At 40.8% G+C, this 27,676-nt stretch overlaps 1 protein-coding gene across 7 annotated transcripts in view; it reads right to left on the reverse strand.

Annotated features, from left to right (window-relative positions):
- LOC104244697 (uncharacterized) overlaps positions 1-27,676 on the reverse strand; it is a 55,580-nt gene that overhangs the window by 9,702 nt on the left and 18,202 nt on the right. For 6 of the 7 annotated variants that reach the window (XM_070162349.1, XM_070162354.1, XM_070162350.1 and 3 more), the window contains exons 10-22: positions 18,772-18,859; positions 11,088-11,190; positions 9,447-9,537; positions 9,054-9,151; positions 8,633-8,806; positions 5,215-5,463; positions 4,379-4,474; positions 4,174-4,268; positions 3,700-3,763; positions 3,515-3,605; positions 3,358-3,422; positions 2,996-3,247; positions 1,608-2,852 (exon numbers count right to left, since the gene is read on the reverse strand). In XM_070162349.1, the coding sequence (XP_070018450.1) occupies positions 2,775-2,852; positions 2,996-3,247; positions 3,358-3,422; positions 3,515-3,605; positions 3,700-3,763; positions 4,174-4,268; positions 4,379-4,474; positions 5,215-5,463; positions 8,633-8,806; positions 9,054-9,151; positions 9,447-9,537; positions 11,088-11,190; positions 18,772-18,859 (1,544 nt within the window). In that variant the 3' untranslated portion in view covers positions 1,608-2,774. Of the gene's footprint in view, positions 1-1,607; positions 2,853-2,995; positions 3,248-3,357; positions 3,423-3,514; positions 3,606-3,699; positions 3,764-4,173; positions 4,269-4,378; positions 4,475-5,214; positions 5,464-8,632; positions 8,807-9,053; positions 9,152-9,446; positions 9,538-11,087; positions 11,191-18,771; positions 18,860-27,676 lie in introns of those variants that run through there. The other variant, XM_070162355.1, reaches the window with a different exon arrangement.

Below are 27,676 nucleotides of genomic sequence, written 5' to 3' on the forward strand. Positions count from 1 at the left end.
ACAATATATACATAACATACAATATATACTACAAGAAAATATATAAGAGAATATATATACATAAGATACAATATATACTACAAAAAAATATATAAGAGAATATATATACATAACATACAATATATACTACAAGACAATATACAATATATACATAACATTCTATACTAGTATACTATATATATATATATTATATATATACTATATATACTACAAAACAAGATTTTTCAAAATTACAACAACAACAACAACGACCCAGTATAATCCCACAAGTGGGGTCTGGGGAGGGTAATATGTACGCAGACCTTACCCCTACCCCGAAGGGTAGAGAGGCTGTTTCCAGGAGACCCTCGGCTCAAAAAAACAATAGGAGACGATATATTAGTACCATAAAAATGCGTAATAAAAATAACAACAATATATAAGAGATATGGAATATGAAATACAGGATACAAAATACGAAATACGAAATAGGTGGCTGGTATAAGTACAACTAGAGGGAAAGCCCTGCATCAATAGACGACCAATGGCATTCCTAGTCTAACTCTTAACTGGATAGTCTCCCTCTATTGTGCTGTAGAAATATTCACACCCTCCCCTAACCTACAACCTTAATGCTCGACCTCCATAATTCCCTATCAAGGGCCATGTCCTCAGTAATCCTAAGTCGCGTCATGTCCTGTCTGATCACCTCTCCCCAATACTTCTTAGGTCTTCCTCTACCTCTCCGCGTGCCCACTACAGCCAGTCGCTCACACCTCCTCACCGGTGCATCAGTGCTCCTCCTCTGAATGTGCCCGAACCATCTGAGTCTTACTTCCCGCATCTTGTCCTCCATGGGGGCCACACCCACCTTCTCTCGAATATCTTCATTCCTAATCTTATCCATCCTTGTATGCCCGCACATCCACCTCAACATCCTCATCTCTGCTACTTTCATCTTCTGGATGTGTGAGTTCTTTACCGGCCAACATTCAGTTCCATACAACATGGCAGGCCTAACCACTGCTCTATAAAACTTACCTTTTAGTAACGGTGGCACTTTCTTGTCACACAAGACTCCCGACGCTAACCTCCACTTCATCCACCCCACCCCTATACGGTGTGTGACATCCTCGTCAATCTCCCCGATCCCCTGAATAACCGATCCAAGGTACTTGAAACTACCCCTCTTGGGAATGACTTGAGAGTCAAGCCTCACTTCAACTCCCGCTTCCGTCGGCTCAACTCCAAATTTATTTCGCAGTACTATGAAGTGGTTGAAGAAAATGAAGAAGGCCAAAAATTAAAGTGCAAGAACTGTGGAAGAGTCTTAAATTTTAGTATTGTTCAAACCACAGGCACTTTAAGGAGGCATATAAAGCATTGTGTTGAGGGTATTTATCCAAGAATTCGTCTTTAAGGTTTTTTCAACAATTTGTGTTATTTCAAAATTATTAGACGTATTTATGCTTCATGTTGTACTTTGTTATTAATTTATTATGCATGACAATTTAGTGTTTTACTATTGTTTTGTTATTTTTCTTTTTCGTCAAGCACTTTAATAATTAGATTTCTACATATATACTACATATATATTTTTAATATAGCCATGATACTACAAGAAATTGCCTTAAAAAAAAAAAAAACCGCTAGGCCCGCGAAGCCCACGAGCCCGGCCCGTTTAGCCCAAGACCATATGGGCTTAGGCCCGTCACGGGCCGGTTCCACCCATTGAGCCCACGAAACCCGGGACCGCTAGAGCCCAGGCCCACGAGGCCCGGGCCCGGCCCAGAATACAGTCCTAGTTGCCATGTGACCAGGAGGTCACGGGTTCGAGTAGTGGAAACAGCCTCTTACAGAAATACAAGGTAAGGTTGCGTACAATAGACCCTTGTGGCCCGACCCTTCCCTGGACCCCGTGCATAACAGGAGCTTAGTGCATCGGGCTACCCCTTTTTTTTTTAAGCATGATTTAGTAAGATGACAACTCCTATAGTCCTATGCAACCTATCTGCTTCGGACTATCATCTCTTAAAACAAGTAGTGACTATCAATTAGCATGGTCAAGGAAACAAAGAGAAAAAATATGACAGGTAGTATAGTTCTATTAATGGTATATTTCTATGTAGCTCTTACAAAATGGGGATTAATGTAAATCAAGATACACCTATTGCCAAAATATAGGTTTTGAACTGGTTTTTCATTTTGCTCCCCAAACTTTTTAATTCTTTCCATTTATTGACTTCATGTTTTAGGGAATTGAGTGTATCACCCTTCACATTTAGGCAGTCTTTTCTGATCCTTCAGACATGTGCCTCTGCACCTGCATCATCTTTTACTTTTTTTAAATATTGTTTAAATGGTGCTTGAATTTGCTAATATCCACTTATATAATCAGACCCATAGAAGTAACCAGGTCCTCTCTTATGAAACTTGTAGATGTTATTTTCGTCTATACTCTCTTCTACTTATGGCACTAAAACCCAAAAAAGGCCTTGGATGAGATTCATTAAGGAACCCAAGAGATGAGATAATCAACTTGGTCCTCAACTTTATCCATTCATCCTCTTTGGCTCGCCAGGTTGGATATATCCATGTAACTCCCACAATCTGAAACCAATTTACCTAGCAATGTTTCTGTTAAGTTGACATGGGTTTTTGAGGACGAGGATGCCAAATACTGAATCGTGTAACAAAAGCCATCCAACATCTCTAGGCATAATGACATGGCCATCCAACATCAATAGAAAACAAAGACATGCTAAATAGAAGATTAGGACAAGGTTAGGAAGTACTCACCAAACCATGTTTTCCAGCTTCAATGTTGGATTGGAAAACAAGTTGCTCAATGAGTAGCAAACATTCCATTGTACCTGATACCAATGCCAACCCCTTTAAGTATGCAGTTACTGTACTTGGAGGACACATGTAATTCAGGGTATGATATCTACTATTCCTTTTCATTCTTTCTTTTTTTGCTTTTTACCTGATGCGCACTATGAGGGAGAAAAAATACCTTAACGTTTCCAGTTGTAACACATGAAATAAATGCCTGCACCATCTTCTCAAGCCATTTAAAATTTTCCAAGGGAGTGTTATGTGCACTTGGACAACCTCCCAGATCCTCGCAAACGGACAAATCTTTTGTGGGCTTGGCCTCAGAAGATACGACCATTGAATCTGCTTGCCTATCATAAGCACACGATCGACTTGAAAACCTAACAACTCTTGCAAGGTTACCCAATGCTCTTACGGCGTTTGCTTTGACCTGATATCACAAAACATGAGATATAAATGGTAAACTGTGATAGCTAACATGACAAAAATGTCAAGAAAGAAGAACTGGAAGTAGCAGATATAGCTAACAGCATGGCTTACCTTGTCATTATCGTTTGTAAGGTGTAAAGCACAGTTCATCAGCAAGGAGATCGACCGCGAACTCACTGTTGAATCATTCATATAGAAGAGCAATAAGACATCTAAAGGTATTGTTACACAACAAAAAGATCTAAAAGCATTCAGAAGTTCAAAGGACCTGAAGAGAAGTTCTCAAATCCATGTACATCAACATGGTGGCGAAGTGCATCACATATATTAGCTAAAGCCCACGAGGCTGTTATGCGTACCTGAAAGTTAGCACGTTAAGTTTGCCTGTAACTTTTTACTAGGTTAATATGTTGAAAAGGATAAGGTATGCAAAAACAGGATATTGAAACCAACCGATATTGAGGAATCATTACTGTTGTGCACAGCAGGAGAAATGAACTTGTCAAAAAGCTCTGCACTGCCAAGATTGGAACATATATTTACTCGCTAACAAAGAATGAGAGTAAATGAGTCTGCTGACTAGCAAAATGTAACTACATAAATTAAAATGTTTTCTTTCTAACTGTTTAAGCTTAAGCTTTTAGATGAGGTGGACACACAATTCAACATGGTATCAAAGCAAGCAAAGGCCAGAGTTCAAATCTCACTGCCACCGGAAAAAAAAGAAGAAAACATGTTCATGTGTTTGGCCCATGAAAAAGAATCAGGCACACATGAGAGAGCCTAGGAGACAAAATATAACAAGTAAATTAAAATATACTCTCTCTAACAGTTTAAGCTTAAGCTTCTAGATGAGGTGGTCACACAATTCAATAGAGTTCAAATAATGCCTCCAACGAGAAACCAAGGCTAAATGACTCTGAGTACCTCTGGAAAATGTGTGGAAAACAAGCAATTACACCAATAGCACGACAAGCAGCTGATCTAACATTTGGAACCTCATCACTTTTTGCAGTTTTAACCTGAGAAGATTTCGCAAGTACAACTTGAATTGTCATGATCGTTCTGTATACTTGGAAAAAAAAAAAGATAAAGTGCCAAAGCACTAATCAGTTATGTAGCAAAAACTTACACAAGAGCTCAGGATGAAATCTTGTTTATCCTTTGGCAGAGAAAAGAAAACTGTGGAAGTAATTCCAGCAAAACAAGTAACTGAGGCAGCCCTCACCTAAAGGAGCAAAGCAAAGTAATTAGAATAAATGAGTCACAGAACAGCAGGCTGGAAACTTCTACGAGAGAGATTAATACAAGATCTCTATGCATTAACTCAATTTGATGATTAGCATGCATGCTCTAAAGTATTCTGGGAGAACAAATATTGTTGAATTATGTGATCATCTCATCTAAAAGCTTATATTGTTATAAAGGGAACACCTACACCATAGGCAGCTTTAACTTGTTAACCTTCTTGGACACAATAAATAACTACACCATATAAGAAACAGCCACAACTCCCACTGCACTTTACTTGAGCGTGACATATATTGACCTACAATTTTAGGCATATTCAACTTTGGGAGCTCTCATTGTGGGTATTTATGTATATATCCCCCTATGAGAGCAGAAAACAAGTGCCTTTAACTACCATTCTGGACATCAACAGCTCCAATTCATACAGTTACCTAGCAGCTTTTAATGGGTTCTCCATTAACAAGGCAACGAATACTAACAATGAGTCACTTGCAGGTTAAAAATCGTAAACAAGATTGTTTTCTTGAACTTATACATGAATTCAATAAGTACTTGAGTAGGCAGTAAAAGTAGTTCAGAGGCTTCGCAGCAATCAGAATTCAAATGAGCCTTTTAAATGTGCAACTTCTTTTTCTTTTCCCTACTTCACTAACTTCTTATAGTATGGTATGAGTAATAAAATCTAGAGAAATTGGAAAAAAGTATATATGAACTAACCATTGGAGAAGAATGCTGACTGATAAGAGGCAAATGCCTGACAATTGCTTCCAGCCACTGCTCACTTCCTGACAGCTTTTCAGCTCCATCATTATTTACTGCACAATCATGTGGCCCATAAGATGGAGCCGATGAGATTGTTTTTAGTTTGACATAGTCAGATGTGAAAGGGCTATCAAGTGATATATCACTAGAAAGATCTTCAGTCCCCTTAAATCCAGAGATTGCACGAAGACATTCATCCAAAACCTGCAGAACATTCATGTCACACTAACCTCCAGAGAACATAATACAATTACCAGTTAAGAAATCGACCCCTTCTAAATGCAGCATTTTCTTCTTTTTTTCAGGTGGAACTTGTAGTTGCTAATGCTAAACAGAATATAACAACATACCCAGTATAATCTCACAAGTTGGGTATGGGGAGGGTAGTGTGTACACAGACCTTACTCCTACCTGGCGAGGTAGAGAGGCTATTTCCAATAGACTATTGGCTCAAGAAAAGGTGAAAAGAGAGAAAAGGGAAGAAGACAAAGAAGAAAGAGGAGGAATAAAGAAAGAAGAGGGAGACAAAGGACGATAAGGAAAAGGAGAAAAAGACAACAACAACAACAAGTAAAAGAAAAAGTAGCATCAAATAGTAACAAATAGGAAATACGATACATGGAGTGAACGAAATAATAGGCAAATACTAGAGGTCAAAGAATATGAAAAAAAAAACAAGAGCGCTACTAATACTACTAGACAAGAACGGGGAACTCTCGACTACCTACTAGTCTTCTACCCTAATCCTCGACCTCCACACCCTTCTATCCTGGGTCATGTCCTCAATGAGCTGAAGTAGCGTCATGTCCTGCCTAATCACCTCTCCCCAATACTTCTTTGGCCTACCTCTACCTCTTCTCAGCCCCGCCATGGCCAGCCTCTCACACCTCCTAACAGGAGCATCTGTACTCCTCTTCTGCACGTGCCCAAACCATCTCAGCCTCAACTCCCGCATCTTGTCCTCCACGGAGGCTATTCCCAGTTTGTCCCGAATAACTTCATTCCTAATCTTATCTCTCCTGGTATGGCCATACATCCATCTCAGCATCCTCACTTCTGCTACTTTCATCCTCCTAACATGGGAGTTCTTGATTGGCCAATACTCAGCCTCATACAACATAGTAGGCCTACCACCACTCTTTATAACTTACCCTTAAGTCTTGGTGGCACCTTCTTATCACACAAAACACCGGATGCGAGCCTCCGTTTCATCCACCCCGCACCAATACGGTGGGAGACCTCATCATCAATCTCCCTGTTACCTTGGATTATAGACCCGAGATACTTGAAACTATCCCTCCTCGGGATGACTTGGGTATCAAGCTTCACATCCACGTCCGCTTCATGAGTCTTGTCACTCAACTTCCACTCCAAGTATTCCGCTTTGGTCCTGCTCAACTTGAAACCTTTAGACTCTAGGATCTATCTCCAGCCCTCCAGCATCGCGTTAACCCCGGCTAAGCAGAATACAACAATTATGATAATTTTCAACTAACAGATTCTGAAACAAGGATCAAAATTAAACCAGCACTTAGATTCTAATTAACTGCACACCATTTTATCAATTCAAATACTAATGGCTTCAGAAAGCTTCATGCAGCTTGATGCCTTTTCTCACTATCCTACCCAGCTGTGCATTTTCCTTTGCCCTTCGCTCCGATAAGCGGATAGTCATACATTATTTGCTGACTAGCAGAATGAGAAGAGAATGATCATCATGTTCTTGTAACACAACTGGAATTGCAGGAGGAAAAAATTATAAGGGAGTAGACCATGAAATTTTTCGAAAGAAAGCCAAGGGCATGTGCAACCCCTGGAATCTAAAATATGCAACTACCAAACGCCATGTTAACAAGAAAAGACAATTGGACTCCAGTAAATAGGAATTCTATTGCTGGAGCACATTAAAAAGTTTTTTCCATTGCTCATCCTCCTAACTGTCAAGGAAAGGTAAAAGAGCACCTGAATTGGGAAGGGGCCAAGCAAGAGAATCCTCACAGTAGAGTCCTATAGAGCTTCACTAAAAAGAATTATTGGGACTGTTTCCTAGGTCAAGTTTAAAGAGCAGGAAACCCCTACAAAAGAAATTTTTTGTATTGAGTGCATGGTGTGCCATATTAACAGCTTAAAATCTAAGAGCGATAACTTCCATGTGTTTTGGTGCTTCATGTGCAAAGAAGGAAAAAATGTGATCACCTTCTAATACACTGCAGAATAGCCGTAGAACAGTTTTTGGCCTTCAAATTGTTGGGAGTTAATTGTGTAAAACCGATAAAGTTAACAACTTATTGTATAGCTGGAATGTTTGAAGAGTCGTGAGAAAAAGGAAAACAAGAATTCACCGGAAGTAATTTGAAAATGTTGGAGAGAATAAAACAGAAAATAAGAGTGCCGATGGATATGAAACTATTTTCCTCCAGATTCAGAGGTTGTCTTTCTTCCCCTACATATATTTCTGGAAAGCCCATGATATCCTTATTTGCATAGATAATTGGTTGAACTTCTTAGCTGCGAACCACTTATTAAAACTAATTTCTCAGATGGGACCCTCTTTGCGATCTTGCTTATGCATATACACCTTAAAACTGTGATTCTTCCAATGCTTTATCACAATAAAATACCTTACTAATCATCAAAGAGAAATAAAAGATAATTATTCTTTCGACTCAAGCAATCAAGTACCTTTAAAAGCCACCAATAGCTTAAGAAAACAAATAAACGTCCTATTTTTTTCCTGAAATGTACAAATGTGAATAATGCTTTTAAGAAAAATCAAAAGTGAATAAGAGTTGTTTTTGGTGTAAGCAAAAATTTTAGAAGATCCTGAATCTACTTTTGATGTACTAGAATCCTTGTGAGAAGACAAGGGATTAGGAGTTGTTTTTCCTCTCTTCTTCTTGTAAATATAGGGGACTACACACCCTTTGTGTAGTTATACTAATATACAATATGTTACCTTCTCAAAAAAAAAAAAAAATCAAAAGTGACTATTACCTAGAGGTTGCATCGCACAATGAAGTAATAAACCATAAAGAAGATATATTATTTTTTACTCTAGCTCCATAGGCTACTTGAATCACGGTAAATTTCAGGGACAGATAGGATTGGAATAAGTCACCTAATTCCTGTTGACTTTTCATTTCGTTTTCATCCTATTGCAGGAAACAATTGCTTCAGAAGGAATTAATTGGCAATTGACAACATGATGCCACTTACCAGCCCCCAGACACCCCAAACAAAAAAGGAAAAAAGAAAAAAAGAACTTTGCGTTCAAAGAATATAAAGTCGCCAGTGCTTTCAGATGTAACACAAGCAGGATAAAAGAAGCACAAAAAAGAGGAAAGAAAAACCAAAACATAAGCAGGCATCTCACCTTGATTGACGCGGTTATGACTTTTTCTCCAATTGGCTCGTTTAAGTTTCCAACATTGTCCCTCCACGACCTCGTCTCAGGAGAGAAGGTCAAGAATCCATTAACTAAAAGAGAAATCTTTTCCCAACACAAGACCATCACGCTAGGATAGTTGTGTGCCACAGATCTGACAGCCTAGAAAAAGTATGAAATGGAAACATTTCAATGCACGCAACTAAAATTTTCTTTAGGATCCTACTGTTACAACTACTTACTTTTATCAACCATCTCTGTTTTAGTTCTTATTTATTAGTAAAATTAGAGGAGACCATAAATTAACCAAAAGATGGAAAGGAGAAGGGCGCAGAATTGGTAGAACTTCATACAGCCAAGAAAACCTAAATCATCAGTGAACCACTTTCTGGATTGACTGATCAATTACCTGAAGTGCCTCAAAGCCCACAGCTGGGCTTACTCCTGGTTCACAATATCGAAACAATGTAGACAAAATGCCAGACTTCGACTGAGAACTGACGAAACCTGAAAGGCCAAATACAGAGGCATACTATCAATAGTTGGATCGATAACCAGCCAGTTTACTGAAATTTTTAAAAAAATATACTATTATAGAGGTTTAACCGGCAAATTAGTTTAGGAACCATTTGCACTGTCTAACTTAAAGCAGAAGTTCCAACATGTTGACAAATTAGATACCCCCCGATGTAAAGCTCTTGATCAATATAATAAACAGGAAAAAAGCTTACTACAGTAGTTACAACCTGAACCCATGCAGATTGTTGTACTGATTATTCAGCCAAGGGAACAATGAGACTACCTGCTGATACTTCTGCCACAAGCATATCTCTGACGTCAACTGAAAACGGGGAGACCGACAAGGCTGCACTCAAGCAGTTGATTGCGGTTGCCTGCAGACAAAACCATGCATTTGAATAAAGCAGCTACATAGACACTTTTGTTTGTTGTTCTGTATTATATTGTTACAGAGTTACTCTAACCACAGTTTCAGTAGATTATAAAATAACGAGAGGCTCAAATAATTGCTTCATCAGGCTGTCTGTCTCAACTTTAATTGGATTTCAGAAGGTGCATTAGAGAGTAACAGAGGGTATATGTCAACAGAATATGTCCGAAGGAGCTTTTAATATTGCATACTGTAACAAATTTGAGAAAAGGAAGAATCTGTCAGTGTTTCCAAATGAAAAGTAAAACACAGAAAGGTTAGAAAATGTTTATTACTGCTAAAAAGAGATTTGATTTGAAAGAGCTTCACTATTTTCTTCAACTGGGTTAACAGGCGAAAAGAAATGAACTCAACAACTTAATTGTCCAAGTAGGGGGGGCTAAAACACCTAGGGTTCTCAACTTCTGTTTTGTCTTTGAAGTAAGTCTGAGAAGGTAACAGTAGAACTTAGAGAAAATGCATATATGGTCATAGGTAAAATGTGCATGCGTGAATGCAAGATAATAGTTTTACACAATCCAAAAGAGCAGTAAACCAGTAAGTGAAATAGACAACTAAGGTGCCAAAGTTCAAATATTATGGACACAATAACCCGTACACAGCCTCAGGATTGAGGATATTGTAAAACAGAAGAATCCAGACAGTTAAGTAAATCCATCTGAAGACGAATGCAAATAAAAAAATCAGAAAGGTAAGTTTTGGAGTCACTCATGCGCGTCATGGGCATCAAACAAAGTTAAACAGCCTTGGATTATAAGAGACTATAAAACTAGACATGCAATCAGGAAAACAATAGTGCCTCTCTTTCAAAAAAAAAAAGCAAAAAGAAAGCAAATAAGTACTCCCCTTGTTTCGCTTGTAACCTTTCTTAAAAAAATAAAGTAGTCCTTCTATTTCAATTTATATGGCATAGTTTGAATGAGCACAGAGTTTATGAAAAAAAATGAAGACTTTTGAAACTAGAGGTCTTAAATATGTCATACATTAGTGTGGCTATTAGACTTTCAAAGTTTGTGATCTTAAACATGTCATAAATACAACTTTGCAAACAAAACTATAAAAGCTTGTCATTAAGGATAAAATGGGAAGTTCAACCTAAATTGCTTCCGAATTTAGAAAGGCGCTTTTTCTTAACAAACTAATAAGAAAATAGTGTCATTCTTTTTGGAACCGAAGGAGTAATAAAGAAGACACCAAAAAAAAGTGGATGAAAAAAGACCAAACCCAAAAAGAAAAGAAAAACATAAATACAACTTTGCAAACAGAACTATAAGATGCAATAGGTTAGACATGAATGAAATGAATCGCTCAAGATCCAATATTCAACCAAACAATTCCTAGCTGTTCCTCGGATATCATTTTTGGCAAAGTTTAGCTGAATCTAAATGATTGCTCATTGGTGCCTGTAAATTGACATCTCATAAATGATTTTCAGCATTCCTTGTATGAGCAGGTCCTAAAAAATGTACAGCTCATAACTCCACTGGGACTAACCAATAGGATATTCTGGTCACTTCTGAACAAAAAGCCTTCTTCAATCCTAGCTTGAATAGAAGAGAGAACTGTTGGCAACAATTCCCGAGGCATTCTAGAATACCTGCAAAAGGATCACGCAGAAAAATTCAAGTTTCCACATATTAGAAATTCCTTGATTGTTAAGACGCGTATGCAAATCCTGGAAGATATCTTCATAGAGATTATATTCTATATCAACCAAAAAACAAAAAAGCTAACCACTTTAAATGTTCACACTTGCACATTGAATAAAAAATAACATCAACACTGAACTCCTGAACCAAATAACTATAGATTATAAGGCCCTCAAAACTGCCAGGATAGACACTAAATGCATTTTGATAAATATCAATGTCTATAGTGCATAAAAAACAATACAAATATTTCAAAAGCACCCTTTAATTAAGGCCATAAATTTTCATAGAAGGACCTCATGCATATGTCTTAACTTAGTAGACCTCTGCCTCTAGGTCGGGCAGTGGCAGTTTGATACTCCAATTTGGTTTCATTATGAGGACAAACAAGATACTTTCACCAGTCTTTCCCTTCCCAGCTTTTCTTAGTTCATCTCTTTTCTATTTCTTCCATCGCCCAGCCCACTCTTCCCCCCCCCCCCACACACACACAAAAAAAAAAAAACAAGAAGCACTTTCTTCTCCCCACCTCTGCAGCCTCCCAGCTCCACCCTCCAACTAGCTTCTTTTTTGTCGTATACTCTCTGCCCAAACCTACCAACACACCTTCTTGTTTTGCCTCAGCACCCAATCTTCTTACACACTCCTCTTTCCAACCTCCATCCACTCAGCATTCAGATGCCATCCCAAGTACCTCTCCCTCCTTATCACTGCTGAACATGAAGCAAAAGGAACAGAGAAAAACAAAATGAGATACCGAAGAAGGATAACTGAAGAGAAAATAGATTGAATGTCTGGACAGGAAACCAAGAAGGATAGAGTGAAAGGGTAAAATTGCAAAGAAGAGAAAAAAACCCAAGGATTATAAAACTTTGTTGCTCAAAGAAGTTGGTTTATATTACAGGAAAAGAAGCAATCATAGTGATGGTGGGAATGCTATTATACACCAGATAAGATGCTGTTTTGAGGCTATTATGCACCAGATGTGATGCCGTTCTGATGGAAACCTTTTAGAAGGAAGGGGTTAGTTGCTATTTAAGGCAGAAGGGTTAGAGCAGAGCAGAAACGTTTGGGGGTCAATTACCATATTCCAAAGAAACAATAATTAGAAGGGCTCTAGAGCACCTTATTATAAACTATCTCTGGATCCATCTGCTTTCGCTTTTTGTTGTTATCTCCTCTTCCCTGTTTCTTCTCTAAATATCCCATCCCGGTCCCGGTCCCTCTCCCTGTTTCTCTACACCATGCGATTTTCAAGCTTTGATTTTTCTCCAAAAAGAGGAAAATCTTTCTTGACTGCTATCGGTCCTTTCACTAATCACTTCATCCAGATTGGGAAATATCAAACTGTATGGCGTGGGGTAGGTCGATTTAATTTGGACTCCTTCACCTCTCCACATGGAAGTGAAGAATTGGAAAGTTATTCTTAATTTATGTCACAGGTCATTTGATTGAATGCTTAAATGGTCACTCTTCCCACCACTTTCCTTTCTCTCCTAAAAAACTCGACCAATCACATGTGTTAGTAATTGCAGTGTTCGTAGCAGCTAGCGCAAGCCTGCTCTCTTCGTCATTTTCCCCTTATCCTTTGTTCATCTCTTCATTATTATTAACTTCATCTCTGTTCATTTATCTTCATTATAACCGTCTCTTCATTATTATCTTTCAACATCTATCAAAGTCAAGCTGAAGTTAGAGCCAAAAGAAAGAACCCAGAGAAGAAGAGTGGAAATGTGGGACCGTGAGAGCAGGAACAGATGCACCTTGAATGAAGCGGTGTCGCATGTGCCTCCGGAAAATTTCAAATAATGTATATGTGAGAAAGCACAGGAGAAAATATTATTGATATTATTCTCATATGTTAAACATGATACAATGAGCCCTATATATACATAACATGTCTTACTCCTAATACATATGGGATTAGGGTTATTTATTACTATTTACATAACTATTCTAACACTCCCCCTCAAGCTAGTGCATATATATCATATGTACCGAGTTTGTTACATATGTAGTTAATACGAGGACTAGTGAGAGACTTGGTGAAAATATCTGCAAGCTGATCATTCGACTTCACAAACTTTGTAGCAATATCTCCCGAGAGTATCTTTTCTCTGACAAAGTGACAGTCAATCTCAATGTGTTTAGTTCTCTCATGGAACACTGGATTTGACGCAATATGAACAGCAGCTTGATTATCACACACAAGTCTCATCTGACTAATCTCACCAAATTTTAACTCCTTGAGCAACTGTTTGATCCAAATTAGCTCACATGTCGCCATAGCCATTGCTCGATATTCTGCTTCTGCACTAGACCGAGCAACCACATTCTGTTTCTTGCTTTTCCAAGATACCAAATTTCCTCCTACTACGACACAATATCCAGAAGTAGAACGTCTATCAGAAGGTGATCCTGCCCAATCAGCATCTGAGTATCCAACAATCTGCTCATGGCCTCGATCCTCAAACAATAAACCTTTGCCTGGAGCTGATTTTATATACCGAAGAATGCGAACAACTGCATCCCAATGACTATCACACGGAGAATCCATAAACTGACTCACAACACTCACAGGACAGGAAATGTCAGGTCTTGTCACTGTAAGGTAATTTAATTTAACAACCAACTGTCTATATCTTGCAGGATCGCTAAGAGGCTCCCCCTGTCCTGGCAAAAGTTTAGAACTCGGATCCATCGGAGTGTCAACAGGTCTACAACCTGTCATTCCTGTCTCCTCAAGAATATCTAAGGCATTCTTCCGTTGTGAGATCACAATACCTGAGCTAGACTAAGCGACCTCAATACCCAGAAAATACTTTAGTTTGCCCAGATCCTTAGTCTGAAAGTGTTGAAAGAGATGTTGCTTCAATTTAGTAATACCATCCTGGTCATTGCCGATAATAACAATGTCGTCAACATAGACCTCCAGATAAATACAGAAACTCGAAGCAGAATGTCGATAGAATACAAAGTGGTCAGCTTCACTCCGAGTTATGCCAAATTCCTGGATAACTATGATGAACTTACCAAACCAGGCTCGAGGAGACTGCTTTAAACCATAAAGTACCGGCGCAAGCGACATACAAGGCCACGAGACTCCCCCTGAGCAACAAACCCAGGTGGTTGCTCCATATAAACTTCATCCTCAAGGTCACCGTGTAAAAAAGCATTCTTAATGTCCAGCTGATAGAGGGCCCAATGGCGAACAACAGCCATGGATAGAAAAAGGCGGACTGATGTTATCTTAGCCACGGGAGAGAAGGTATCACTGTAATCGAGCCCAAATATCTGAGTATATCCCTTGGCAACAAGACGAGCCTTAAGACGATCAACCTTACCATCCGGACCAACCTTGACTGCATACACCCAACGACAACCAACAGTAGATTTACCTGAAGGAAGAGGGACGAGCTCCCAAGTACCACTCGTATGTAAAGCAGACATCTCGTCAATCATAGCATGTCGTCATCCTGGATGAGACAATGCTTCACCTGTAGACTTAGGGATGGAAACAGAGGACAAAGAAGATAGAAAAGCATAATAGGGTGATGACAAACGATGATAACTTAAACCGACATAATGGGGATTAGGATTGAGGGTGGTTTGTATACCTTTCCGAAGTGCAATCGGTGTACTAAGAAGAGACAAGTCTGCAGTAGGAGCAAGGTCAGGTGCAGGACGTGAATCAGCTGGGCCTGATGCTGGGTGCGGACGACGATGATATGTCAAGAGTGGTGTTCCTGTGGCGGGGAGTCTAGGAGGAGCCACACTAGACTCCCCGACGGTTGGAATGGGTAAGACTTCTGTGGCGGAAGGTGAAGGAGGAGCTATAGTAGACTCCTTAAAGGTCGGTATAGGTAAGACCTCAGATATATCAAGGTGGTCAGAATAGTCAGAAGAGGTAAAGAAAGGTTTAGACTCAAAAAATGTGACGTCAGAGGACATAAAGTACCTACGAAGATCACTTGAGTAACAACGATATCCCTTCTGAACATGAGAATAACCAAGGAAGACACACTTGAGAGCACGAGGAGCTAACTTATCTTTCCCAGGGGCTACGTTATGAACGAAACAAGTGCTCCCAAAAACACGAGGGGGAACAGAGTATAAGGGTGACTAGGGAAACAATACTGCATACGAAATCTGATTATGGATGGGAAATGAAGGCATCCGATTAACCAAATAACAAGCTGTGAGAACTGCATCGCCCCAAAAACGCAACGGAACATGAGATTCAATGAGAAGTGTGCGAGCAGTCTCAATAATGTGCCTACTCTTTCTCTCTGCAACCCCATTTTGCTGAGGGGTATAAGGACAAGAGGTCTGATGAATAATTCCTTGATAAGTCATAAACTGCTGAAATTGAGAGAATAAATATTTTAAGGCATTATCACTGCGAAAAGTGCGAATAGAAATACCAAATTGATTTTTAATTTCAGCACAAAAATTCTAGAATATAGAAAACAATTCAAAACGATCTTTCATTAAGAAAATCCAAGAACATCTTGAATGATCATCAATGAAACTAACAAAATAACGGAATCCCAAGGTTGAACTGACTCTACTAGGACCCCATATATCAGAATGAACTAAAGAAAAAACAGACTCTGCATGACTCCCAATACTACGAGGAAAGGAGGCTCGGGTATGTTTCCCGAGCTGACATGATTCACACTCTAATGTAGATAAACTAGACAAACTAGGCACCATCTTCTGAAGCTTGGATAAGCTTGGATGTCCTAAACGTCTGTGAATTAGGTCCGGAGGATCTGTAACTAGACATGCTTTGGAGGAAGTGAGTGAGTTAAGGTAGTAAAGGCCTTCTGATTCAAGTCCTGTTAAATATATACCACAATGGAGGGCACGAGTCAAACGACTAACAGATGTAAGATTAAAAGGACAATCAGGGACATAAAGCACGGTATTGACATGTAGAACGGGACTCTATCTTTATTCTCGTCCGATTAATCAGTTCTTCAAAAGATCTATCAGACTATGGAAATCTAGAGTGACAGAGGGTAGGGTATTCGCTTTTCCAACTCCTTTTGTTTTAGTTTGAGACCCATTGGCTAAAGTAACTCAGGGAAGAGACTGTGAATACGCAATATTTGACAAAAGGGATTTATTGCCAAAGATATGATCAGAAGTGGCTGAGTCCACAACCCATTGTTCAAGAGTACTAAGCTGGGAAACACAAGCAAAAGAATTACCAGCAACAGAAGTATCAGTCTGAGCAACAGAGGCTACTTGTGGAGATGTCTGCTTACTTGCTCGATATTGAAGGAACTCATTATACTCCCCTTCAGATAAAGAAAATCCCTGGTTACCTGTAGTCTCGGTCTGAGCAACATAAGCATTTTTGGGTAGCGACCATGTAAAGGATAGCACACGTTATGAGTGTGTCCAAGTTTATGACAATAAGAGCACTTGGGTCTAGATCTTCCAAAACAACCTCCTCCTCGTCTATTCTCCATAGTATGAGATGCCCAATTGTCCATTGTCTGGAATGCGAGAACAGATGAGTCAAGTGTCTGTGATGAGATCACTGGGTGACTTGGTGCTGCAGCAAGGCGAAGTAATCGAGAGAATAATTCAACAACTGCGGGGACAGTCGGACTAGCCAAAATCTGATCGCGTACTGAGTCAAGATCATTAGGAAGCCCAGCAAGAGTAAGAACTAGAAACATCTTTTGTCGCTGCTCTTACTGCTTTGCAGCACTCGTAGAAACTGGCATCAACTTCTCAAATTCCTCCATGACTGTCTGTACTTGTCCCAAGTAAGTAGACATATCTAATTCATGTTTCTTTAAATTTGTCATCCGCGATATCACATCATAGAAACGAGATATGTCATTAGTGTATAAAGTGCGAGCCTTTTCCCAAACCAAATAACATGTCTGGAATGGACGAAACAAGGGCATCAACTTGGAATCAACAGATCGCCACAGAATACTGCATAATTGAGCATCGATCTTCTCCCAAAGTGCTTTGGCCTTTTCATCTCCTTCACTAGACTTCGTGATTAGATAATCTTGAACACCTTGACCTTTATACCACAACTCGACAGACAAAGCCCAAGCTAAGTAGTTTGAACTTCCCATTAAAGGTTCTGAGGTAATCATAACACCGGAACTGCTAGAACCCGGATTTTTAGACCCAAAGGCATTGACTCCCAAAGACATCGTTGGATTGAAGTGAGGCCTATAAAATTATCACCAAATAACAGAAAGAATCAACTGAAAACTCACTGAAACAGATGAAGGAAACATTGTTTTTGCCGGAAAATTACTGTAGCTGCCGGAAAAAATCAGTGTAGTCGCCGGAAAACTCAAAGTGGTCGGAATCAAACGAAAACAGAATGAGCGCGCGTGGGGAGGTTTCTGCCGGAGATGTTCACTGGGGTTTGGTCGTCGGACGATGACGGATCTTGTGGTAGTGTTGGATTTTGCACAACACTGATGGGGAGAGAGATAACTTAAACAGCTTTGAAAAAGTCACCGAAAAATTGAGGCACGGCGACTTCTGCTCTGTATTTTAGTTCCCGGATGTATCTCACCACTACGGCTCTGATACCATGTGAGAAAGCACGGGAGAAAATATTATTGATATTATTCTTATATGTTAAACATGATACAATGAGCCCTATATATACATAACATGTGCTACTCCTAATACATATGGGATTAGGGTTATTTACTACTATTTACATAACTATTCTAACAGTATACATAAATGCAAGCGTGCAGCGCATGCCGTGCATGTGCGCGCGTGCAGTGCATTGTGCGTGCGTGCAGTACATGTGTGCATTACACACACACATACATATTATTTGAAATTGTAGAGATAAATGAAAATGATACCACTTGACCAAACAAAGCTTCCTGATCCACCGGTTAAGCGCATCATTTGGCTTCTTGAGGTTGGAACTCGAACCTCAACCTGGAAATTCCTTTTTGCAAATATTGAGCTAGCCTTTTTTGCGCTAAAAAAATAGGTGGAGCACAATCAAACCCTACCTAAAACAAAGTCAAGGCTCCTTATGTTTGCTAAAGTGATATAATAATTTGATGTGCATTGATGTGGTTTGTTTGTCTTTTTTCCTCGTATAAACGTTGTCGCCAATGCGTGAGAGTCCCAGTAATTAGTTTATTGTTCAATGCCTGAGTTAGTTCATGGATGATGTCTACTGGTTGATTTGTCTCATAAATATTCCTTTTCCTATATCTTTACAGTTCTTATTGCTCAAAATAAAAGTACTAGAGAAACATTTAGCTAAATCAAAGCACTAGAAATTGAACCCCTGCCTCTCAAATCAACTTGGCACTGGAAATATGAACTTTTGTGCTTTCATCTTTTTAATACACATGTTCACCAAACTCTATCAAGTCATGTGGACATAGTGGTTCTGTTTCTACCAGTATTAATATCTTCCAGAAAGGAGTAGTGAAGATAAGAGCTAATATAACTGAATGCCAAGATAGAAGAAAATTAAAGGCCGTATTTACATTAGAACAGACTCTTACGGTGTGGATGATAACAGAAGCATCAAAATTTTGAACAAGGACGCTAGCAATCCACTGTGCGTTTCACTTTTGATTAAGTATAAAGTCCCTATCATCAGACATTGAAAAAAAAAATCAGTTAAATTCAATTAAAAAAAGCATGTCAAGAAGGCATCTTGAAAAATAGAGACAAAGACAGAGACCTCCCATGAGATCTCCATAGTAACATGAAATTTGGATGATAATCCACTTAGTTTAACTTTTAGCCCACCCTGAAAGGATAAAGCATAACCCCCCCCCCCTCCTTTTTTGTTTCAATGCTCTTCTTGAAGTGTGGTGACCGCCTCATTTAAAAGCTAAACGGTTAGAGAGGATTCACTTTTATTTAGTTAATCATATCTTCAACAAGCCCCCTAGTGTGTAGTCTAATTCTTTTGATGGGTCAAGTAAATGAAAAAATTTCTTAATGAAGGGTGTTGGTGAAACTTGAACTGAGGCTTAGATACCATTTTGAAGTGTGTGAATATCTCATCTAAAATCCAAAGCTATTGGAGAAGATACACACTTTTATTTTTGTTGAATATATCTTCAACAATTATAAAACTCCCTTATTTTGACTTCATGTAGCTGAACTCATTTTTCTCACATAACTTCATCAAACAAAAACTCATTTTTCTTATATAAACATACCGCTTCCTCTTTGGTAACAATATTTTGCGAAATTTAGAGGACAAAAAGATTTGTTGAGCTTCAATGCATGTTTTCAGGAAAAAATATGTGTATTATATAGTAACCAATAGCCTAGTGGTCAATTAAGTAGGTGCAAACCTTGACCAGGGTTCAAATCCCGACAGAGACAAAACACTAAGTTGATTTCTTCTTATCTCCCTAAGCTTTGGTGGACAGAGCTATCCGATAATCCGGTACATGTCCTTGTAAGAGGTAGTAGGTCCTGGATGGAGTAGCTGAATGCGCGCAAGCCGGCCCGACATGACCGTTATCAAAAAAAATTGTATCGTAATCTTCAAGGATTTTTTAGGATGCGCACACACACATATACGAATATGTACACACACAAGTATACGTATATATGTGTGTGTGTACATGTATATATAGACGTGTGTGTACATAATGTCTATATATACATGTACACATACACATATATACGTATACGTGTGTGTGTACATATATGTATATGTGTGTGTGTATTTTTGGGTTGAATAACGGCAGCCAATTGAGATATTGGGTTCTCTTATTTCTTTGTATATCTTTTAGAACAATTTCCTCCACATGTTTTTGATTACTTAAATAACTGTTATTAGAATCCAAAAGGCAAGCTTTTCAATTCATGTAAAATATGTAAACTTAAATAACGCACGCCTGTCTCTCTAACGGTAACACTGTCATTTCCACCGGCAAATTTCCATCGGCAAATCTCAGCGCCGGCGATTCGTCCAGGTGAACCAGGTAAGTTCGACCCTCTTTTTCTCTCTCCTCTCCTTTCTCTCTCCTTTCTCTCTCCTGGGTCTCTCTCTTCCTTTCCCTTTGTTTTAACCCTAGCAGCAGCTAGGCCGGCGACCGGCGACCCACCGGCGCAAGCTATCTTCTGCTTTTCCGGCCAGCCACACCACCCTCCCTGTGTTTCCCCTTTCTTCAAACCTTGCCTCGGCGTACCTCTAGTTCTCGGGCAGGCACTGTTTTCCGGCGACCGTTCCGGTGACAGTCCTCCCCCTTTTCTTGGCCTCGAGGTTTGCTGTGTGTGTTGCAGGTAGCACTTTTGGTGGCTGTTTGGTGACGGGAGGGAGGTGCACGGACAAGCATAGCGGAGCAGGCCATTTGATAGCCACAAAGGGCTGGACGTCGGGTTCCAAAGCACCCAGGTTATATTTGCGGGAATTGCTGCAGCTGCCCAGGCAAGCACGAGGCATACGGGCGAGTAGAGCGGAGCATCTCTGGGTGCATCAAGTCATATTTCCAGGTTCTTTCCATCGGGAGTTGGTACCTCCCGTTTTCTTGTCTCTTTCTCTGTGTTAGATAATTTGTGGCTATCTAGTTAGCACCATTTTAAGCGTATTTTTAGTATGCTTGTAGTTGCAACCGGCTATTTTCTGGTTTGGGCCCGGGTTAGTGCCTTCCGAAGTCTGTCGTAGGTATAGTGGCCGTGGTGTGGGATGGTAGAGTAAGGTCATGTCCTCGAGGGGTGCCGGGGGTGAGAAGGGGGGTGGGAGGGGGTCAGGGGTTGGGACGAGGAAAGGAGGGTAAGGGGAAAGAGGGAGGTTGTAGATTGAGGATCGGGTCGTGGAACATAGGCACGCTGACGGGTAAGTCTATTGAGTTGGCAAAGATTCTCCAGAAGAGAAAGGTTAATATAGCTTGTGTCCAGGAGACTAGGTGGGCAGGGTCGAAGGCGAGGAATGCGGACGGGTATAAGTTATGGTACTCTGGAGTCGTGAGGGGTAAGAATGGAGTGGGTATCTTGGTGGATAGGGATCTTAGAGAGTCTGTGGTTGAGGTTAGGCGAGTGAATGATAGGCTAATGTTTATTAAGTTGGTCATTGGTGAGTGCACCCTCAATGTAGTTAACGCTTACACGCCGCAAGCGGGCTTGGATGAGGAGGTTAAGAGGCGCTTTTGGGAGGGCCTGGATGAGATTGTGCATAGGATTTCCTCCTACTGAAAGGTTATTTATTGGAGGGGATTTTAATGGCCATATTGGGGCGGCTGCTGGTAGTTATGGCGAGGTGTATGGTGGCTTTGGCTTTGGGGATAGGAACGGAGGAGGTACTTCGCTGTTAGACTTCGCTAAGGCTTTCGAGCTGGTGATTGCGAACTCAACTTTTCCGAAGAGGGAGGAGCATCTGGTTACTTTCCGAAGTTCGGCGGCGAAGACTCAGATCGATTACCTTCTCCTCAGAAGGTGTGATAGAGGGTTGAGCAAGGATTGCAAGGTTATCCCGGGAGAGACCCTCGCGACTCAGCATAGGCTCTTAGTGATGGACATCGGCATTATGATGAAGAGGAAGAAGAGTGTTAGCGGAAACGTAAAAGAAAGAACACAAGATTTAACGTGGTTCGGATCAAAATAATCCTACGTCCACCAGAGAACAATTGTCCTTTTAATATTAACAAAGGAAGGGGAGATTTCCCAATTACACTTAAGAGAATTTCTCTCTTAACTCTCTACTCACTACAATGTATTGTATTATTTTGGGATGATTTCTACAAGTGAAGGAGTGCATCTATTTATAGAGGTAAAGACCTCCTCTTGATGTCATTGCTGACATCAAACTACCTCCTCTTGATGTCATGGGTGACATCAAAGGAGGAAGCTTCCTCCTAGCATCCACACCAACTCTTTCCACCAACTCTTCCAATTGGCATGCCATTGTTGACTAAACATAAACCAACATTTTCAGCATGCCATTGTTAACTAAACATAAACCAACATTTTCAATCTCCACCTTGGTTTGCGTTTCGAGCGTGTGAACAACTCTGGCCAAAACTTCTAAGCTTACTGGGCAACCCCGTTGTAAGAAACAAGAAGAATCAAACCATTGTTGAACATACCACCTCCACCTAGCAACTGTTCTCTTCGGAGTTGCATCAGTTGATGCACACCCCCGCCAAGTCCTTGCAGTGTGCAAACTTAGCGAGCGGGACTATCTTGGTCAACATGTCTGCAGCATTATCATCTGTGATAACCTTCACGACCTTGATAGTTCCCTCATCAATAACATCTCGAATAAAATGAAATCTGACATCAATGTGTTTAGTGCGCTCATGAAATCTCTGATTTTTCATTAGATGAATAGCACTCTGACTATCACATCTAAGAGTTGATTCCAGCTGAACCAAACTCAATTCCGCTACTAAACTTTTCAACCAGATAGCTTCCTTTACCGCCTCCGCTGCTGCCATGTATTCTGCTTCTGTCGTAGACAAAGCGACAATCGACTGCAAAGTCGACTTCCAACTGACGGCACTGCCAACGAGGGTAAAGATGTATCCAGTTGTGGACCTTCTTCTGTCAAGATCTCCTGCATAGTCAGAATCCACATAACCGAGAATTGAAATACCTGTACCACTTTTTCGAAAGGTAAGACCAACACCAGAAGCTCCTTTGAAATATCTCAATATCCACTTGACAGCTTCCCAATGCCTCTTTCCTGGGTTGGACATGTATCTACTTACCACACTTACAGATTGAGCAATATCTGGACGTGTGCATACCATAGCATACATAATACTACCAACTGCACTGGCATAAGGAATCTTTGACATATGCTCCACCTCATCCTCGGACTGAGGCATTTGTGACTCTGAAAGTTTAAAATGAGGAGCTAATGGTGTACTTACAGGCTTGCACGTTTGCATATTGAATCTCTCGAGAACCCTTTCAATATACCTCTTCTGAGAAAGATGTACAACATCGTCTTCTCTTGAAATCTCCATACCAAGGATTTTCTTTGCAGCTCCTAAATCCTTCATGTCAAATTCCTTACTCAATAGTTTCTTCAAAGCATTTATCTCTGTAATGTTGTTAGCAGCAATAAGCATATCATCAACATACAACAGTAAATAAATCATTGAGTTACCAGACATCTTCTTGTGATACACACAACTATCAAATGCACTCCTTGAGAATTCATGTGTAGTCATGAATGCATCAAACCTCTTGTACCACTGTCTAGGGGATTGCTTCAAACCATACAAAGACTTCTTTAGTTGGCATACGTGATCTTCTTTTCCCTCAGCTAGGAAACCTTCAGGTTGATCCATATAGATTGTCTCTTCTAGATCACCGTGTAAGAAAGCAGTTTTGACATCAAGCTGTTGAAGCTCCAAGTCAAATTGTGCAACCAATGCTAGTAGCACGCGAATTGAGCTATGCTTCACGACCGGAGAGAAAATCTCATTGTAGTCAATTCCCTCCTTTTGGCTGAAACCTTTTGCAACCAATCTCGCCTTGAACCTAACATCTTCCACTTCAGAAATTCCCTCTTTCTTTCGGTAGACCCACTTGCATCCAACTGTCCTCTTCCCCTTTTGTCTTTTCACTAAGACCCATGTCTGATTCTTGTGAAGAGACTCCATCTCTTCAGTCATGGCTAACCGCCATTGTGCGGCATCCTTGCAAGAAGTTGCTTCAATATACGAGGAGGGCTCCAGATCTTTAATCTCTTCTTGTGCAGCTACGAACGCATATGCAATCAAGTTTGCTTGATTTATAAGGCGTTCCGGTTCTCGTGTTTGCCTCTTCTCCCTCCCCTTCGCAATTGTGTATGGTTCATTGACAGCAAGTTCTTCAACGCCTACATCTTCTGACTCATCTTTAACCTGAGTCTCTTGATCCTTTTCCTTGGCAAGCTCCACCGGAAGCTCCACCTGCTCGTTGTTCTTGTTTCCTGAAAACTCCACGGAAACTTTACGGGGATCAAGTATAGAGGATTCATCGAAGGTGACATCTCTACTAACTATAAATTTGAGTAAAGACAAACACCAAAGTTTGTACCCTTTTACTCCATCCACATACCCTACGAATATGGCCTTCTTAGCCCTTGGTTCAAGCTTTCCTTCATTAACGTGATAATAAGCTGGACACCCAAATACTCGTAAGTATGAATAGTTAGAGGGTTCACCTGACCATACCTCATTCGGAGTCTTAAAGTCAATTGCCGATGCTGGAGATCGATTGACAATATGAGCAGCAGTGTGAACTGCTTCAGCCCAAAATACTTTGGACATTTTGGCTTGTAGGAGCATACAACGAGCCTTTTCAAGAAGAGTTCTGTTCATTCTCTCGGCAACTCCATTCTGCTGTGGGGTATGCCTGACAGTCCTATGTCTTGAGATCCCATGAACCTTGCAGAATTCATTATACTCTTCATTTCAGATCAGGAACATGACGGACTTGTGTAATAGTCCTCACGATTCCATCATGGCAGCGAACCCGAACTGAGCCAATGCCAACTATTGCACAAGTTGCATTATTGCCCATTACTACGGTTCCTCCACTTTTCTCGTAGCTGCTAAACCAGTCTTTTCGGAACGTCATATGCAGAGTACAAGCAGAGTCTAACACCCATTTGTTTTCATAACTACTATTATTATTACACGATGTTGTTAGTACATAATCATTATCAAAATTATGTACCTGTTCAACTGTAGATGCACTCGCCTTTTCCTTGGACTTTGACATTGGGCAATCTCGTTCAAAGTGCCCCTTCTTGCCACAACCCCAACACTCTGTATTCTTCTTGTTCACACGAGACTTTGATCTGTGCTTTGATTTGGTCTTTCCCTGTTGGCTAGTCCGGCCTCTTACAAAGAGGCCACTTGCCTGGTCATCTCTATCTCCTTCAATGTGCCTCCGCACATCACTAGAGTTAAGTGCCTGCCGCACTTGCTCAAGCTTGATAGGCTCCTTGCTATACATCATTGAATTCTCAATATCACGATATCCTGAAGTCAATGAAAATAGCAAAGCACATGCAAGCGTCTCCTCCTCCCTTTTAATTCCTGCAATCTGTAAGTCCATGACAAGTTTATTAAACGCATCTAAATGATCTTGTAACGAAGTACCTGGCCCCATCTTAAATGTGTGAAGACGCCGTTGTAACAACATTCTTGTTGTCACTGATCGGTCTTGGTATAGCCCTTCTAGCTTTTCCCACAACTGTTTGGCCGTCTCTTCGGTACCCGTACTCACTTCACAAAGCACGTTAGGTGCAAGGGATAGTTGGATTGCACTCAATGCATCCCCTTCAATCTTCTCCTTGTCGGGAGCTGATATATCCGTAGGATACTTTCTGTCAATAGCATGGATTGAACCTTCCCTCCGCAGTAACGCCATCATCTGGATCTTCCAGATATTGAAGTTGTTGCGTCCATTGAATCTATCAATTTCAAACTTCATGGAACTCATATTTGCTTTGTTCTTCCTCCTTGGATCGTTAAAGGATCCTGTCGCTCTGATACCAATTGTTAGCGGAAACGTAAAAGAAAGAACACAAGATTTAACGTGGTTCGGATCAAAATAATCCTACGTCCACCAGAGAACAATTGTCCTTTTAATATTAACAAAGGAAGGGGAGATTTCCCAATTACACTTAAGAGAATTTCTCTCTTAACTCTCTACTCACTACAATGTATTGTATTATTTTGGGATGATTTCTACAAGTGAAGGAGTGCATCTATTTATAGAGGTAAAGACCTCCTCTTGATGTCATTGCTGACATCAAACTACCTCCTCTTGATGTCATGGGTGACATCAAAGGAGGAAGCTTCCTCCTAGCATCCACACCAACTCTTTCCACCAACTCTTCCAATTGGCATGCCATTGTTGACTAAACATAAACCAACATTTTCAGCATGCCATTGTTAACTAAACATAAACCAACATTTTCAAAGAGGTATGCTCGTGGCCGACCAAGGATTAGATGGGGAGCTTTAACCAAGGATAAAGCCCAGGAATTGGAGGGGCGGTTATCTGCTATGGGAGCTTGGAGGAGTAGTGGAGACGCGAGCACTATGTGGTCAACTACGGCGAACTATGTGAGGAAGGCGGCGAGAGAGGTGCTAGGTGTATCGAAGGGTTTTTCTAGCAGGCACCAAGGAGACTGGTGGTGAAATGACATAGTCCAAGGTAAAGTGGAGGCGAAGAAGGTAGCGTACGCGAAGTTGGCAGGGAGCTCAAGCGAGGAGGAGAGAAGAGCGAATAGAGAGAGGTACAAAGTGGCTAAGAAGGAGGCGAAGTTGGCGGTCACGGAGGCTAAGAATGCAGCGTTTAGCCGTATATACGAGGAATTAGGGGAGAAAGGAGGGGACATGAAGTGTTTCGGCTGGCTAAAGCGAGGGAGAGGAAGGCCCGGGATCTGGACCAAGTGAGGTACATCAAAGATGAGGATGGTAGAGTATTGATGGGAGATCCCCAGATTAAGCAGAGATGGCAGACGTACTTCTATGGTCTTCTAAATGAGGAGGGGGACCGGGATATAGTGCTAAGGGACTTGGGGCATTCGGAGAGTCTCCGAGATTTAAGGTATTGCAGGCGCATTAGGGTCGACGAGGTCGTGGGGGCTTTGCGTAAGATGAGTAGGGGTAGAGCGACCGGGCCAGATGAAATTCCGGCTAAGTTTTGGAAGTATGTGGGTAGAGCAGGATTGGAATGGCTGACTGGGTTGTTCAATGTAATTTTTAGGACGAAAAGGATGTCGGAGGAATGGAGGTCGAGTACAGTGGTACCGTTGTACAAGAACAAAGGTGATATCCAGTGTTGTAACAATTATAGGGGTATCAAGTTACTTAGCCATACCATGAAAGTCTGGGAGAGGGTGATGGAGGTGAGGGTGAGGAAGACGACGTCTATATCCGACAATCAGTTTGAGTTCATGTCGGGCCGCTCCACTACGGAAGCTATCCACCTTATTAGGAGGTTGGTGGAACAGTACAGGGATAAGAAGAAGGATCTGCATATGGTGTTTATTGACTTGGAGAAAGCGTATGACAAGGTTCCCAGGGAGGTGCTCTGGAGATGTCTTAAGGCAAAGGGCGTGTCGGTAGCCTACATAAGAGCGATCAAGGGAGGTGCCATGGTGTATGCTATTTGCTGATGACATTGTTCTAATTGACGAGACGAGGGCAGGTGTTAACGAGAGATTGGAGGTTTGGAGACGGACTCTCGAGTCTAAGGGTTTCAAATTGAGCAGGTCTAAGACAGAGTACCTGGAGTGCAAGTTTAGCACTGAGTCGAGGGATGTAGGCGGGGACGTGAGGCTTGGGTCACAGGTCATCCCCAATAGAGATAGCTTCAAGTACCTTGGGTCGGTGATTCAGGGGAACGGAAAGATCAACGAGGACGTCACTCACCGCATAGGGGCGAGCTGGATGAAATGGAGGCTTGCATCTGGAGTCTTGTGTGACAAGA

The sequence above is a fragment of the Nicotiana sylvestris genome, chromosome 11 (genome assembly GCF_000393655.2).
Source record: "Nicotiana sylvestris chromosome 11, ASM39365v2, whole genome shotgun sequence".
In the NCBI taxonomy this organism is placed as follows: Eukaryota; Viridiplantae; Streptophyta; class Magnoliopsida; order Solanales; family Solanaceae; genus Nicotiana; species Nicotiana sylvestris.